The following is a 15,985-nucleotide window of genomic DNA, read 5'->3' on the forward strand; positions in this document are numbered from 1 at the left end:
TTGTTTGTTGATATGTGTAGGGTTGTTTCCACCTGTAAAAGTCTTTTTTTAAAAAAAATCAACCTTAAATAATTTGTAAGAGCAGAGAGGTATGATAGTTTTTAGTAAAGGCATTTCTGTAGAAAGTTAGAGTAATGTAGTCCAAGTCCAAGTCCAAGCTTTTTTGGAAACCTTACTTAATGAAGTTATAAGGTGAGATGAGGCCTAGAGCAGTGTGGTTCAATAGAATAATGTCAGCCTCAAACGTAGGTGACATATGTATTTTTAAGTTTTCTAGTGGACAAGTTAAAAAAAGAAACAAGGAAAGTTAATTTTAATACTATATTTTTATTTAACCCACCATATAAAAATCATTGATGATAGAATTCTTTTTTGTACTAAAATTGTAAGCATTTCAATTTATATTTAATTTTCATTTTAGTAATTTCAGTTTCAGTTTCTACTTTTTATTATTGGGGCAACATTGGTTAATAAGATTACTTAAGTTTCAAGTGTACATTTCCATTATATCTGGATATTGCATTGTATACCTACCACCCAGAGTCAGATTTTCTTTTCTTACCACATATTTGGCCTATTTTTCCTTTATACCCCCCAAATCCCCTTCTGTCTGGTAACCACCATACTTGGTTGTCTGTGTCTGTGAGTTCAGTTTTATATCCCACATATTAGTGAAATCATATGCCTCTTAGCTTTTTCTGACTGACTTATTTTGCTTAGCATAATATACTCAAGGTCCATCCATGTGGCAGTATTTCATGTTTTCTTATACCTGAGTAGTATTCCATAGTATATATGTACCATATCTTTTTTTATCCAATCATCTGCAAAGGGCATTTTGGTTGTCTCCATACCTTAACCACTGTGAATAATGCTGCAGTGAACATAGGGCTGCACATATGTCTTTGTGAATAAATGTTTTTGAGATTTTAAGGTAGATAATCTAGAAGAGAGATTGCTGAGTCATATGGTTACTCTATTCTAATTTTTGGAGGAGCTGCCAGACTGTTTTTCATAATGATTGTACCAGTTTACATTCCCAACAGCAGTGATAGAGGTCCCTTTCTCTCTACCTCTCTAACACTTGTTATTACCTATCTTTTTTATTAATAGCCATTCTAACAGGTGTGAGTGGTATCTCATTGTAGCATTTTCTTAATAGCTACTGAAGTTGAACATCTTTTCATAGATGTGTTGGCCATTTTATCTCTTCTTGGGAGAAATGTTCAGGTCCTCTGCCTATTTTTTTTAACTTTTTTCTTAAGATTTTATTTATTTATCTTTAAAGGGGAAGGAAAGAGAGAGGGAGAGAAATATCAATGTATGGTTGCCTCTCGTACGTCCCCTATTGGGAACTGGCCTGCAACTCAGGCATGTGCCCTGACTGGGAATTGAACCATAATCCCTCAGTTCACAGGCCTGTGCTCAATTCACTGAGCTACACCAGCCAGGGCCTCTGCCTATTTTTTAATTGGATTATTGGTTTGGTACTGAGTTGTATAAGTTCTTTGTATATTTTGGATATTAATTCTTTGTGGGGGCTATTGTTTGCAAATATTATCTCTCATTTGGTTGGTTGCCTTTTTGTTTTATTGGCATTTTCTTTTCCTGTGCAGACGCTTTTTAGTTTAATATAGTCCCATTAATTTATTTTTGCCTTTATTTCCCCTGCCTTTGGGGTCAAATCTGTAAAATGTTCCCTTTGACCAAGGTCCATAAGTTTAGTACCCATGTTTTCTTCTATGCAGTTTCAGATCTTATATTTAGGTCTTTAATCCATAATTTCTATGTATGGGGATAAACCATAATCTAGTTTAATTCTTTTCCATGTGGCATTCCAGTTTTTTCAGCACCATTTATTGAAGAGGCTTTCTTTTCTTCATTGGGTATTTTGGCTCTTTTGTTAAAAATTATTTGGCCATATACATGTGGGCTTTCAGTTCTGTTCCATTGTTCTGTGTATCTGTTTATCTGCCAATACTATTCTGTATTGATGATTATAGCTTTGTAGTTAAAGTCAGGTAGTGTGATAGCTCCAGCTTTGTTCTTTTTTTCTCAGGATTGCTTTGGCTGTTTGGAGTCTTCTATGGTTCCATGCGAATCCGCTGATATTTTGTTCTATTTATTTAAAAAATGACATTGGAATTTTGATTATATTAAAGCTGTATATTGCTTTGGGTAATATGTTCATTCTAACTATGTTGACTCTTTCAATCCATGAACATGGAACATCTTTCCACTTCAGCATGTCTTTTTCATCTCTTAATAATGCTTTGTAGTTTCAGTATATAAGTCCTACACAACTTCTGTTAAGTGTATTCCTAGGTATTTTATTCTTTTTGTTGCAGTTGCAAAAGGATTCTTTTCTCATTTCTTTTTCTGAAGTGTCAATTTTAGTGTATAGGTAAGCAGTGGATTTTTGTGCATTGACTTTTGTATCCTGAAACATTACTGTATTTGTTTATTGTTTCTAATAGTTTTTTGTAGAGTCCTTAGGGTTTTCTATGTATGGAATCATGTTATCTGTAGAAGTGACACTTTTACTTCTTCATTCTCAATTTGGATGCCTTTTTTCTTTCTCTTGCCTGACTGACATATTTCTTGGCTAGGATTTCCAAAACTATGCTGAATGAGAGTGATGAGAGTGGGTATCCTTGTCTTGTTCCTGGTTTTGGAGGAAGAGCTTTCGGTTTCTCACCACTGAATATGATATAGGCTGAGGGTTTGTCATATGTAGCCTTTATTATGTTGAGGTACTTTCCCTCTATACCCATCTTACTGAGTGTTTTAAACATAAATGGATGTTGTATCTTATCAAATGCTTTTTCTGCATCTATTGATAAGATTATATTATTTCTGCCCTTTGTTTTGTTAATGTGGTATATTACAATGAACTACTTGCATATGTTGAACCATCCTTGTGCCCCTGGAATGAACCCCCCTTTCTATCATGTTGTATTATTTTTTAAATGTATTGTTATTTTTGATTCGCTAGTATCTTTTTTTAGGATTTTTACATATGTGTTCATCAGAGATATTAGTCTTTAGTTTTCCTTTTTTGTTATCCTTGACAGGTTTTGGTATCAGGATTATTTTGGGCTCATAAAATATGCTAAGAAGTATTGCCTCTTTAATTTTTTGGAAGAGTTTAAGAATAATAGGTATCAAGTCTTTATTGAATGTTTGGTAGAATTCACTAGTGAAGTCATCTGGTCATGGTCTTTTTTTGAGGGGGGAGAATTTTGATGGTTGTTTCAATTTCCTCACTGTTGATTGGTCTATTTAGATTTTCCAGTTCTTCATGATTCAGTCCTGGAAGGTTATATATTTCTAGGAAATTAACCATTTCATGTAGGTTATTGAATTTGTTGTAATACACCCTTTCATAGTATTCTAGTATGATCTGTTGTACTTCTGTCATCTCTGTGGTGCTTCTCTTTCATTTCAGATTTTGTTTATATGAGTCTTTTTTCTTTTTTCCTTAGTGAGTCTAGCCACAAGTTTGTCAATTTCTTTGATCTTTTTGAAGAACCAGCTTTTGTATTTTTTATGTAGTCTTTTGGTTCTCTATTTCATTGAATTCTATTTTTTTTCTTTTGACTTTGGATTGCTTTTATTCTTTTTCTAGTTCTTTAAGGTGTCATGTTAGGTTGTCCACTTGGGATTTCTTTTGTTTTTTGAGGTAGGCCTGTAATGCTATAAACTTCCCTCTTATTACTGCTTTCACTGTATCCCAGAAGTTTTGATATGTCATATTGTCATTCTCATTTGTCTTGACATATCTTTTGATCTCACCTTTTAGTTCTTCTCTGACCCAGTCATTTTATAGTAGTATGTTGTTTCATCTCCACATATTTGTGGGTTTCTTTACTTGCTTTTTGCAGTTGATTTCTAATTTCAAAGCATGTGGTCAGAGAAAATATGCTCAGTATGATTTCAATCATCTTGAACTTGTTGAGGCCAGTTTTTAAAACTATTTTTAAAAGATTTATTTATTTGTTTATCTTTAGAGGGGAAGGGAAGGAGAGAGGGAGAAAAATATCAATGTATGATTGCCTCTCGTGCGTCCCCTGCTGGGAACTGGCCTGCAACACAGGCATGTGCCCTCACTGGGAATTGAACCATGATGCTTTGGTTCGCAGGCCTGGGCTCAATCCACTGGTTTGAGGCCAGTTTTTGGACCAAACATATGACTATCCTTGGGAATGTTCCATGTGCATTGGAGAAGAATGTATAATCTGATATTCTGGGTTAAATAGCTCTATAAATGTCAATTATGTCCATTTGGTCTAATGCACAGGTGTCAAACACAGGCCTGCGGGTTGAATCCGGCCCTCCACCTTGTTTTATACAGCCTGGCACCTTATTTCTACCTGGAGGCAGTGCTGAGCTCTCACTTAACTGTTAAGGAGTAGTTACAGTTATACAGTCCTAAAATTACATTCGGCTCTTTGAAGGCAACCACAAGGCTGATGTGGCCCTTGGTGAAAATGAGTTTGACACCCCTGGTCTAATGTGTCACTTAAGGCCAATATTTCTTTATTGATTTTCTTTTTGGATGATCTTTCTAGAACTGTCAATGCAGCATTAAGGCCCCCAACTATGATTGTGTTTTTGTGTGTTTCTCCCTTTAGTTCTGTTAGTAGTTGCTTTATATATTTCAGGGCTCCCTGATTAGGTGCATATACATTAAGAAGTGTTATGTCTTCTTGATATTTTGTCTCCTTTATCATTAAAAGATATCTATCTTTGTCTTTTGTTATCCTTATTATCTTGATACCTGTTTTGTCACGTATAAGTATAGGTACACCTGCTTTTCTGTGGATGTTATTTGCTTGGAAAATCATTTTCCACCCTTTCACTTTGAGTCTAACTTTGTCTTTGCAGCTTTGATATGTCCCCTGAAGGCAGCATATGGTTGGGTTTTATTTTTGACCCAGTATGCAACCTGTGATTCTTTACTGGTGGATTTGGTTCATTTACATTGAGGGTAATAATTGATATATGAGGATTTCCTATAGCCATTTTATATCTTTTGTTTTCTAGTAGCTCTGTGCCTCTGTTGGTTCTTTTCCTTTGTTGTTTTTGTTTGGTGGTATTCCATACTTCTTTCCTCTATTTCTTCCTTTTTTAAAAGTTATGTGTCTCCATTTTGGGTTTGTTGTATGTAGTACCATTAGGTTTATGAAAAAGAAAGTTTCATGTATATAGTTTTTTTTCTTTTGAATGTATCTGATCTCCATCTTCCTTCTCAAATTCAGACCTTTATCCCCTCCCCTTTTATGTTTTTGTCGTCATAAATTATCCCTATTTATGCTCTAAGTTTGTTGGTGATCTTACTCATACTGTCGTGACCTTTTGCTCTTTGTTTCAGGTAGGATAACCCTCTTGAATATTTCCTGCAGTGGAGAATTTCTGGTGAAAAGTTCCCTCAGTTTCTGTATGTCTAGAAAAGTCTTTATTTCTCTTTCATATCTAAAGGATAATTTTGCTAGATATATTATTTTTAGCTAGTAATATCTCTCTTTCAGTAGTTTGAATATTTGATTTCATTCTCTTCTAGCTTGTAGAATTTCTGCTGGGAAGTTCAATGATAACCTAATGAGTGTTCCTTTATAGGTTACTTTCTTTTTTTCCCTGGCTGCTTTGGGAATTCTGTCTTTGTCATTAATTTTTGACAGTTTTAATACAATGTGCCTTGGAGGAGATGTTTTGGGTTGAGATAATTAGGTATTCTGTTTGTTTTTTGCATTTAAGGATCTAGCTCTTTCCATAGGTTTGGGATGTACTCATCAAGTACTCATTTGAGTAGGCTCTCCTTTTCCTTCTCTCTGTCTCTTCTTCTTCTGGTATGCCTACTATTCTTATATTGCAGTTTCTGATGGAGTTAGTCAGATAGTTCTCATAGAGTTCTTTTTCTTTTATGCTCAAGTCTCTCTCTTCTTCCCTCTGCATCATTTTTAGATTTCTGTCTTTAATATTCCTAATTCTTCCCTCCATCTGGTTCTCTGTATTTCCTATGCTCACTAGTTAATGCTCACTAGACCTCTTTTATTGAGTTCTTCCTCTCCAGAATTTTTTATTGGTTCTTATAAAGTTGTAATCTTTTTGTTAAACTACTCATTTTGTTTGTTGATTGTTTTCTGAGTTCATTTAATTGCCTGTTTGTATTTTCTTGTATCTTACTGAGTTTTCTCAGAACTATAATCTTAAATTCCCTGTCATTTATATCACATATTTATGTGTCTTTAATTTTATTTTTATTTTTCATTTTCTTTCTGAGCTTCCTTGCTACCTGGGTTATTCATGGTATTTGATGGGTTCCTTCTCTGTCTAGGCATCTGTGTGTCGAGTGGCTCTTCTCTAGCAAATTAATACAAAGAGGTCTTCCTATTATTTTCCATTAGGTGGCACCAAATCTCAAGTTTTTAGATTTCTCGCACTTTTTTAGTCATTCAGACCTTCATGGGGTGGTTTTGCCTAGGTAGATGGTCTTATTTCTTTGGCTCTAGTAACTCCAGTTCCAGGGGTCCAGCCCCACAGGGGAATGTGGTGGGCGATAGGGTTCCAAATCTGTGAAATCCCAGTGCTATCCTCTGTAGTCAGATGCTGCCATCAGTGTAGCAATGATGAATGGGAGTGATTTGGGCTGGAGGAACCCAGCCAGCTTCTTTTTTGTTTTACCTTTACGGTAATGGTAACCTTGGACCTCCATGGGCTTCCCCTGTGCTCTTACCCCAGGACCAGTCACAGAGTGCATCCTTTGCCTAGGGAAAAAAAGTGATTCTGTAGTACCAGTTCCTGGGTTTGCAAATAATGTGCTCTGCAGCTTGACACCAAGGGCAGAGGGAGATGAGCTCTGGGAGGTTACTAGGTAGCTAGGATCTGTGGCTGTTTCCCTATCTTGTATTTGGACTGTGTGACAACTGTGGCCACAAGGACTGACTGCCAGGTCTCTGGGCTCAGCCACAGCTCATACTGCCTATTCCTGCAGAATGCCTACCAAGTCTCTCAGCTCTTGCTGGCTGAAGGGAGTTACAGCCACAGTTTGATTCCTCCCATCTCTAGGCTGAGCCCCACCATGAGTTCCCATGTTTAAAGCTGCATTCCTGGCTCATCTCAGATTTTTCTCCCTTCTTGCCTCCCCAGTTTGCCCTTACTTGCCCCTACTTGCCCACCTTTAGATGTTTTAAGGCATGAATTTCTCAGGTGTGTTTGTGTGTTGAGCAGGGAATCCTTTGTTGAGGTATAGCTATTCAAATTGTTGAAACTTCAAGGGGAGAGACCAAAAGTATCTCTCCTGTCACCATTTCTCTCAATTTCATCTTATAAATATTTCTGTTTAGACTAGACATCTTTCAGTTGCTCAGTAGCCCATGCAGCTATTAGCTAATGCAGCAATTTTCAACATTTTTCATTTCATGGCACACAGAAACTAATTACTAAAATTCTGCATCACACCAAAAAATATATTTTTTGCTGATCTTACAAAAAAATAGATATAATTTTGATTAATTCTCAATGGACTGCTATGTTGTGTTGGCTGTTGTCTTTTTTTAAATTTGACAATGTAAGGGAAAAGAGATCAGTACCTTTGACTAAATAGGTATTGCATGTTTTAAAAATTCCTGTGGCATACTGGTTGAAAATCGCTGATCTAGGCAGTCAGAAAACTACAGGTGGAATCAGAATAACTTTGCCATAGTTTTGTTCTGACTTTCGCCTTGAGGTACTGAATGGAGACTACTAGACTCTCATCTATCTTTTGAGCATTACTCAAATAGACTACTCTCATCTATTTGAGCACTACTTTTTAGCAGTGCTCAAAAACCATGATTTTTACTTCATTGAAATGAAATGTAAATGTTAATAATTATACTACTCACATAATAAGGTCTGAGAGAGATTAAGAGATATACCTCTCTTGACAGAGACAAGTTATTCATCAGAGGACTATGATTATCCAGTAGTATGTTTAAGTAACAGAGATGCCAAGAATAGACAAGTAGTTAATTTACTTTGATTGACTCAGCCATCTGGGCATATATATGCCCCAGGAAGCATATGTTAGAATATTCATAGCAGCATTGTTTGAAATAGTCAAAAAGTGTCCATGAACAGAAAAATGGATGAGTTGTGGAAATATGCATCAGAATATTTGATAACAGTAACAAAAGAACTTTGGACACACACACAGGCAAGACACACATAGACAAAAACATATATATATATATATATATATATATATATATATATACTAGACTTCATTAAAAGAGGTCTTATTTTTTATTCTCCAAATCAAAGTAGGCACAGGGATGGGAATATAAGAGTATCTTAGTCTAGGCGAGCAAAAGGGAAAAAAGAAAAAAGATTATCATAGCTGGAAAACTTCCTTCATTATATCTGAAGTTGTGAGAACTCTTTGTATTGTGTCTCCAGACAGAATCAGATAAATGATCAGTTAAGCAGTAAATTCACATTTTTAAATTTCCAAAGTAAATTTGGCCTTTTGTCCAGCAACCTAGCTAGCTAGCTAGTTTCATCTATCTCAATGGGATATCATTTTGTTCATTTCTCATCCTGCTGTGTTTAAGTGTGTATATTGTAATGTTTGAGAATCTCCCCCTACTTAAATTTGATTTATATGAGCTTAATAGAGTACTAGCAGTGCTTGAATAAAGAAATTTTTAAGTTGACTTAATACTAAATTTAATCATTTTAGAAAAGACCTGAATGCTAATTTTTTATACCTCTGTTCTTGATTTTATTTATTTATTTATTTATTTATAATATTAAATTTTATTTAGTTACTTTTCAAGTACATTTTTTTTATTTTTTTAATCTATTTCTCCCTATTTATTTTTTATTTAATTGTTATTCAAGTACAGTTTTCTGTCTTTTACTCCCATCCCATCCCACCCCTTTCCCCACCTCCCTCCCATTTCCACCCCCCTTAGTTGTTGTCCATGTGTCCTTTATACTATTTCCTGTAAATCCTTCCCCTTTTCCCCTGAAATTCCCTCCCCTCTCCTCTCTGGTCACTGTCCGCCTGTTCTCTGTTTTAGTGTCTTTGGTTATATTTTGCTTACTTGTTTGTTTTGTTGTTTAGCTTCCTGTTAAAGGTGAGATCATATGGTGTTTGTCTTTCAACACCTGGCTTATTTCACTCAGCATAATACTTTCCAGTTCCATCCATGCTGTTGTAAAGGGTAGGAGCTCCTTCTTTCTTTCTGCTGCATAGAATTCCATTGTGTATATGTACCATAGGTTTTTGATCCATTCATTTACTGATGGGCACCTAGATTGCTTCCATCTCTTGGATATTGTAAATTGTACTGCTATGAACATTGGGGTGCATAGGTTCTTTTGGATTGGTATTTTAGGGTTCTTAGGATATAATCCTAGCAGTGGAATTGCTGGGTCAAAAAGCAGATTCATTTTTAGTTTTCTTAAAAAATTCCATACTGTTTTCCATAGTGGTTGTACCAGTCTGTAGTCCCACCATGAATTAGGGTCCTTATTTCTCCACAACCTCTCCAGCACTTGTTGTTTGTTGCTTTATTTATCATGGCTATTCTGACTGGTGTAAAATGGTATCTTATTGTGGTTTTAATTTGCATCTCTCTGATAGTTAGCGATATTGAGCATCTTTTCATGTGTCTCTGGATCTTCTGTATTTCCTCCTCAGAGAAATGTCTGTTCAAGTCCTTTGCCCACTTTTTAATTGGGTTTCTTGTCTTCTTAGAGTGGAGTCATGTAAGTTCTTTGTATATTTTGGAGATTAAACCTTTGTCTGAGGTATCATTGGCAAATATGTTTTGCCATATAGTTGGTTCTCTTTTTATTTTAATACTGTTTTCTTTAGCTGTGAAAAAGCTTTTTATTTTGATGAGATCCCATTTGTTTATTCTCTCCTTTATGTCCCTTGCTCTAGGGGACATACCAGTAAATATGTTGCTGTGTGAAATATCTGAGATTTTCCTGCCAGTGTTCTCCTCTAGGACTTTAATAGTGGCATGGCTTCTATTTAAGTCTTTTATCCACCTTGAATTTATTTTGGTGTATGGTGTAAGTTGGTGCTCAAGTTTCATTTTTTTTTGCACGTAGCTGTCCAGTTCTCCCAACACCATTTGTTGAAGAAGCTGTTTTTACTCCATTTTATGTTACTGCCCCCTTTGTCAAATATTAATTGTCCGTAGAGACTTGGGTTGATTTCTGGGCTCTCTGTTCTGTTCCATTGGTCTATGTGCCTGTTTTTATGCCAGTACCAGGCTGTTTTGATTACAGTGGCCTTGTAATACAGTTTGATATCAGGTATTGTGATCCTTCCTACTTTGTTCTTCTTTCTCAAAATTGCAGCTACTATTCGGGGTCACTTATGACTCCATATAAATTTTTGTTTACTTATTTATCTTTAGAGGGGAAGGGAAGGAGAGAGGGAGAAAAACATCAATGTATGGTTGCCTTTCATGCGTCCCCTTCTGGGAACTGGCCTGCAGGGAACCAGCCTGCAACCCAGGCATGTCCCTGACTGGGAATTGAACTGCTATTGTCTGGTTCGCAGGCCTGCTCTCAATCCACTGAGCTACACCAGCCATGATGGTTCCATATGAATGTTTGAAGTGTTTGTTTTATGTCTGTGAAATATGCCATTGGTACTTTAATAGGTATTGCATTGATCTGTAAATTGCTTTGTGTAGTATGGATATTTTGATGATGTTAATTCCTCCAATCCATGAACACGGTATATGTTTCCATTTGTTTGTATCTTCCTTGATTTCTTTCTTCAGTGTTGTGTAATTTTCTGCATACAGGTCTTTTACCTCCTTGGTTAGGTTTATTCCTGGGTATTTTATTTTTCTTTTTGTTGTACCAAATGGGATTTTTTTCTTGATTTCAGCTTCTGCTGTTTCTTCTGAATATTGGCTTTGTAACCCACTGTTTTGCCAAATTCATGTATTAGATCAAGCAGTTTTTGGGTAGAGTTTATAGGATTTTCTATGTACACTATCATGTCATCTGCAAACAGTGACAGTTTTGTTTCCTCCTTTCCGATTTGGATGCCTTTTATTTTTTTTCTTGACTGATTCCTGTGGCTAAAATTTCCAATACTATATTAAATAGAAGTGGTGAAAGTGGACATCCTTGTCTTGTTCCTGATTTTAGTGGAAAAGCTTGTAGTTCTCTCAGATATGGCCTTTATTATGTTGCGGAATTCTACCTCTATTCCCATTTTGCTGAGTGTTTTATCATAAATGGGTGTTGTACCTTATCAAGAGCTTTTTCTGTATCTATTGATATGATCATGTGATTTTTGTCTTTGCTTTTATTTATGTGATGTATTACATTTACTGATTTGCGAATATTGAACCATCCTTTCATCCCTGGGATGAATCCCACTTGGTCATGGTGTATGATCTTTTTAATTTTTAACCAACTATTGTTACTTTTTTATGGGAAAAGATCTCAAGTCTGATTATAAATGTTTGTCTTTGGGGGGCTTGTGATTTTTCAATACAGAGCAGATTTTAATACCTCTTATGATAACAGTGGTTAGGGGGAGGGAAAAAAGGCAGACTATAAATTGTAATGGCAAATATAAGCACGCCATTTATTACGTTTCACTATGTTTTCTGTTTCTTTAGTGGTTTTTGGCAAATTTGTCATATCAAGAAGCACTTTCAGACACACAAGTTGCTATCGTTAATATTCTGTCTTCAACTTCTGGTAAGGAATGTATCTTCAAAATCTTCATTATGAATTGAGATCTATTCTAGTGTGTGTGTTTGTGTGTGTGCATGTGCATATACATACATTTTTATCTTGTTATAAATTATTTCATTTGTTTCCATTAGATTAGTGTATTTTAACCACTTCTTAATCTTTATAGTTTTATGCCATAGCCTTGTGCTATTTTTATTCCTTTTTTAAAAAATATTTTATTTATTTATTTTTAGAGAGAAGGGAAGGGAAGGAGAAAGAGTAGAAGAGAAACATCAGTGTTTGGTTGCCTTTCATGTGCCCCAACTGGGGACCTGGCCTGCAACCCAGGCATGTGCCCTGACTGGGAACCAAACCGGTGACCCATTGGGCACTGTAGCTCAGTGCCCAATCCACTGAGCTACACCAGCCAGGGCTATATTTCTAATATATACTTTGTAATATATTTTATACCAATATGCTGGTGCTTTGTATTATAATTATCCTTTCTTTCCCATATTCTTTCCAAAGATCTTTTTCTACACCCTTTGCCTAAATGTAATTGTTTATCTCAGAACTATAATTTGTCCTATGAAAGGTATTTTTATTTTTAAATTTGATCACTTCCAATTCTGGAAGATAAAAAAAGTGCTTTGAAGCTCTAAAAATAACTTTAGCATACAAGCTTGATCATGAAAAGGTCAGAATGTTACTCTGAATGCTCAGTTTAACTCTCTTAATTTAAACAAACAGGACTATACTTGATCTGTACTGTTGAAATAAACATGGTTTAGTTTAGACCAAGGCTGTTTTTATGTATGGTGTTTGAACATCTCAGCCTAGGTGCCTAGGTGACTGCAGTCTTATTCTCAGTTATTTAAAAATGAGAAAATCAGTTTAAAATTAGGTGTATGATTTATTTAAATAATCAAATTGGCAGTGAATAGTTTTGACAGTGTTTAAGCTAATGTATTCTTTTTTGTCTTTTTCTCTCCATAGGACTTTTTACCTTAATACTTGCTGCAGTGTTTCCAAGCAACAGTGGAGATAGATTTACTCTTTCTAAACTATTGGCTGTAATTTTAAGGTAAAAATATAGTGTAATATCTGGTTTACTCTGTTAAAAATACGATATTTAAACATTTTCTGATAGTGATAGAAGTAAGTTGTGGTACACTGTATAGGTGAAGAAAGTTTTAAACAGACATGTACTCAACCCTGTGTCACATCCTTGGCCAGTTTCCCAAACCCTCCTGGGGAGGGTGACCTGAGGGAAGGACCCCAAGGCAGCTTTGGTTCCCATGCATGTGACTGCAGACTTACTAAGTATTGTAGGGACATTCACATTTAAGTTAATGTGGCAACTTAATGCTCATGACCTCCCAAGTTTCCATTTCCTTTTCTTAAAACAAGTTCCCTTTTTTGTTTTGGGTTCTGGTTTTTACTCCTCCCACTTCTAGAAATCTTAACATGCAGTCTTCTCTGATTGTATCACCCTCAATCTTTCATTTGGTATTACTATATAGCATCAATATTATCAATAACTATTTTTGACCTTTTATTTTTATTTAACTTTGTGTATGTTTGTTTTGTCTTCCCTATGAGATTGTAATCCTTTAAAGGCCAAAAGCTTTGTGTCATCCTAGGTCTAGCACAGTACTTTGCTGCCAATAGCTCAAGAAAGCTGTGTTGGTTTGGTAAAGCTATGGCTTTTGTGAGAGGAAATTAAATCAGAGGAGGTAGCAAAATGATTTAAATGGAGAGATTAGTACCAACTATTTGAGTTAGGTGTGAATCACAGGTCTGCTCTGTGTCCATGGACACTTCCCTTAAATCTTCTTGAGAGGATTTCTTTCATCTCAGCTGTGTGATTTCAGTCAAGTACTTCTCTTTGTGCTTAATTTTCTCACATGTAAAATTAGAATGGCACTAACAATAATAGCTTTCATTAAGGTAATATTGTGCATTTTGTGTGGATTAAATGGGTTAATATTATAGCACTTACACTATACTGACACTGTTGTTAGAGGTTAATTAAATCATGAATTCTTTGACAGTTTTACCTGAAAATTCATCTTGATCATTTTTAAATAATCTTTATAATTAGTCCTTTTATGGCAGGGGTGCAAACTCATTTTCCCCAGGGGCCACACCAGCCTTGTGGTTGCCTTCAAAGGGCTGAATGTAGAGCTCTTTTCCCCTAGTTAAGGAGTAGTTACATTTATGCAGTCCTAAAATTACATTCAGTCCTTTTAAAGCAACTGCGAGGCTGATGTGGCTCCTGGAGAAAATGAATTTGACACCCCTGTTTTAAGGAATTTATTATCTTGTTCATCAGTAATGACTGTTATTCTCATAGCATTGGAGGTGTCGTGCTGGTAAACCTGTCAGGATCTGAAAAATCTGCTGAAAGAAATACAATAGGTAAGTATCTGATGCTGCATTCTTTCTGTTAGATTATACAAGAAAGTTTTGCAACCCCGAATAGCAGCTGCAATTTTGAGAAAGAAGAACAAAGTAGGAGGAATCACAATACCTGATATCAAACTGTATTACAAGGCCACTGTAATCAAAACAGCCTGGTACTGGCATAAAAACAGGCACATAGACCAATGGAACAGAACAGAGAGCCCAGAAATCAACCCAACTCTCTACAGTCAATTAATATTCAACAAAGGGGGCAGTAACATAAAATGGAGTAAAGATAGACTCTTCAACAAATGGTGTTGGGAGAACTGGACAGCTACATGCAAAAAAATGAAACTTGAGCACCAACTTACACCATACACCAAAATAAATTCAAGGTGGATGAAAGACTTAAATAGAAGCCTTGAAACCATTAAAGTCCTAGAGGAGAACACTGGCAGGAAAATCTCAGATATTTCACACAGCAACATATTTACTGGTATGTCCCCTGGAGCAAGGGACATAAAGGAGAGAATAAACAAATGGGATCTCATCAAAATAAAAAAGCTTTTTCACAGCTAAAGAAAACAGTATTAAAATAAAAAGAGAACCAACTATATGGCAAAACATATTTGTCAACGATACCTCAGACAAAGGTTTAATCTCCAAAATATACAAAGAACTTACATGACTCCACTCTAAGAAGACAACTAACCCAATTAAAAAATGGGCAAAGGGCTTGAACAAAACACTTCTCCAAGGAGGAAATACAGAAGATCCAGAGACACGTGAAGAGATGCTCAATATCGCTAGCCATCAGAGAGATGCAAATTAAAACCACAATGAAATACCACTTTACACCGGTCAGGATGACTATCATAAACAAAGCAACAAACAACAAATGTTGGAGAGGTTGTGGGGAAAACGGGACCCTAGTTTACTGATGGTGGGATTGCAGACTGGTACAACCATTATGGAAAACAGTATGGAATTTTCTAATAAAACTAAAAATGGACCTGCCTTTTGACCCAGCAATTCCACTGCTAGGATTATATCCTAAGAACCCTAAAACACCAATCTAAAAGAACCTATGCTTCTCAATGTTCATAGCAGCACAATTTACAATATCCAAGAGTTGGAAGTAACCTAGGTGCCCCTCAGTAAATTAATGGATCAAAAATTATGGTATATATACACAATGGAATTCTATGCAGCAGAGACAAAGGAGCTACTACCTTTTGCAACAGCATGAATGGAACTGGAAAGCATTATGCTGAGTGAAATAAGCCAGGTGTTGAAAGACAAATACCATATGATGTCACCTTTAACAGGAAGCTAAACAACAAAACAAACAAGCAAAATAAAAACAAAGACACTGAAATAGAAAATGGGAACAGCAACCAGAAGGGAGGGAATTTAAGGGGAGAAAGGGGAGGGATTTAGAGGAACAGATATAAAGGACACATGGACAATAACTAAGGGGGTTGGAAATGGGAGGGAGTTGGGGAGCATGGGGCAGGGTAGGCTGGGTTGGGAGAAATAGAAAACTGTACTTGAAAAATAATTAAAATTAAAAAATGAAATTAAAAATTAAAAAAAAAAGTTTTGTGCATATCATCATCACACACCCACACAGAGATTGGGCACTAACAGACCTTTAAAAATTTACTTTCTGCCTTGGCTATTGTAGCTCAGTGGATCAAGCACTGGACTGTGAACCAAAAGGTCACTGATTTGATTCCAGGTCAGGGTATATGCCTGGGTTGCATGCATGGCACCCAGTTGGTGGTGTGGGAGGGGCAATTGACTACTGCATCTTTCACAGATCAATGGTTCTCTCCCTCTTTTCCCCTCCCTCCCCATCTCTCTAAAAATAAAT

The 15,985-nt window shown here is 35.9% G+C and overlaps 1 protein-coding gene across 2 annotated transcripts in view; it reads left to right on the forward strand.

The window, feature by feature from the left end:
• Nucleotides 1–15,985, forward strand: part of SLC35F5 (solute carrier family 35 member F5) — a 46,160-nt gene that overhangs the window by 12,186 nt on the left and 17,989 nt on the right. For both annotated transcript variants that reach the window (XM_037127115.2, XM_037127116.2), the window contains exons 8-10: nt 11,646–11,727; nt 12,700–12,787; nt 14,060–14,124. In XM_037127115.2, the coding sequence (XP_036983010.2) occupies nt 11,646–11,727; nt 12,700–12,787; nt 14,060–14,124 (235 nt within the window). The remainder of the gene's footprint in view (nt 1–11,645; nt 11,728–12,699; nt 12,788–14,059; nt 14,125–15,985) is intronic.

The sequence above is a fragment of the Artibeus jamaicensis genome, unplaced genomic scaffold (assembly GCF_021234435.1).
Source record: "Artibeus jamaicensis isolate MK-2021 breed Jamaican fruit bat unplaced genomic scaffold, CSHL_Jam_final contig_1284, whole genome shotgun sequence".
Lineage (NCBI taxonomy): Eukaryota > Metazoa > Chordata > Mammalia > Chiroptera > Phyllostomidae > Artibeus > Artibeus jamaicensis.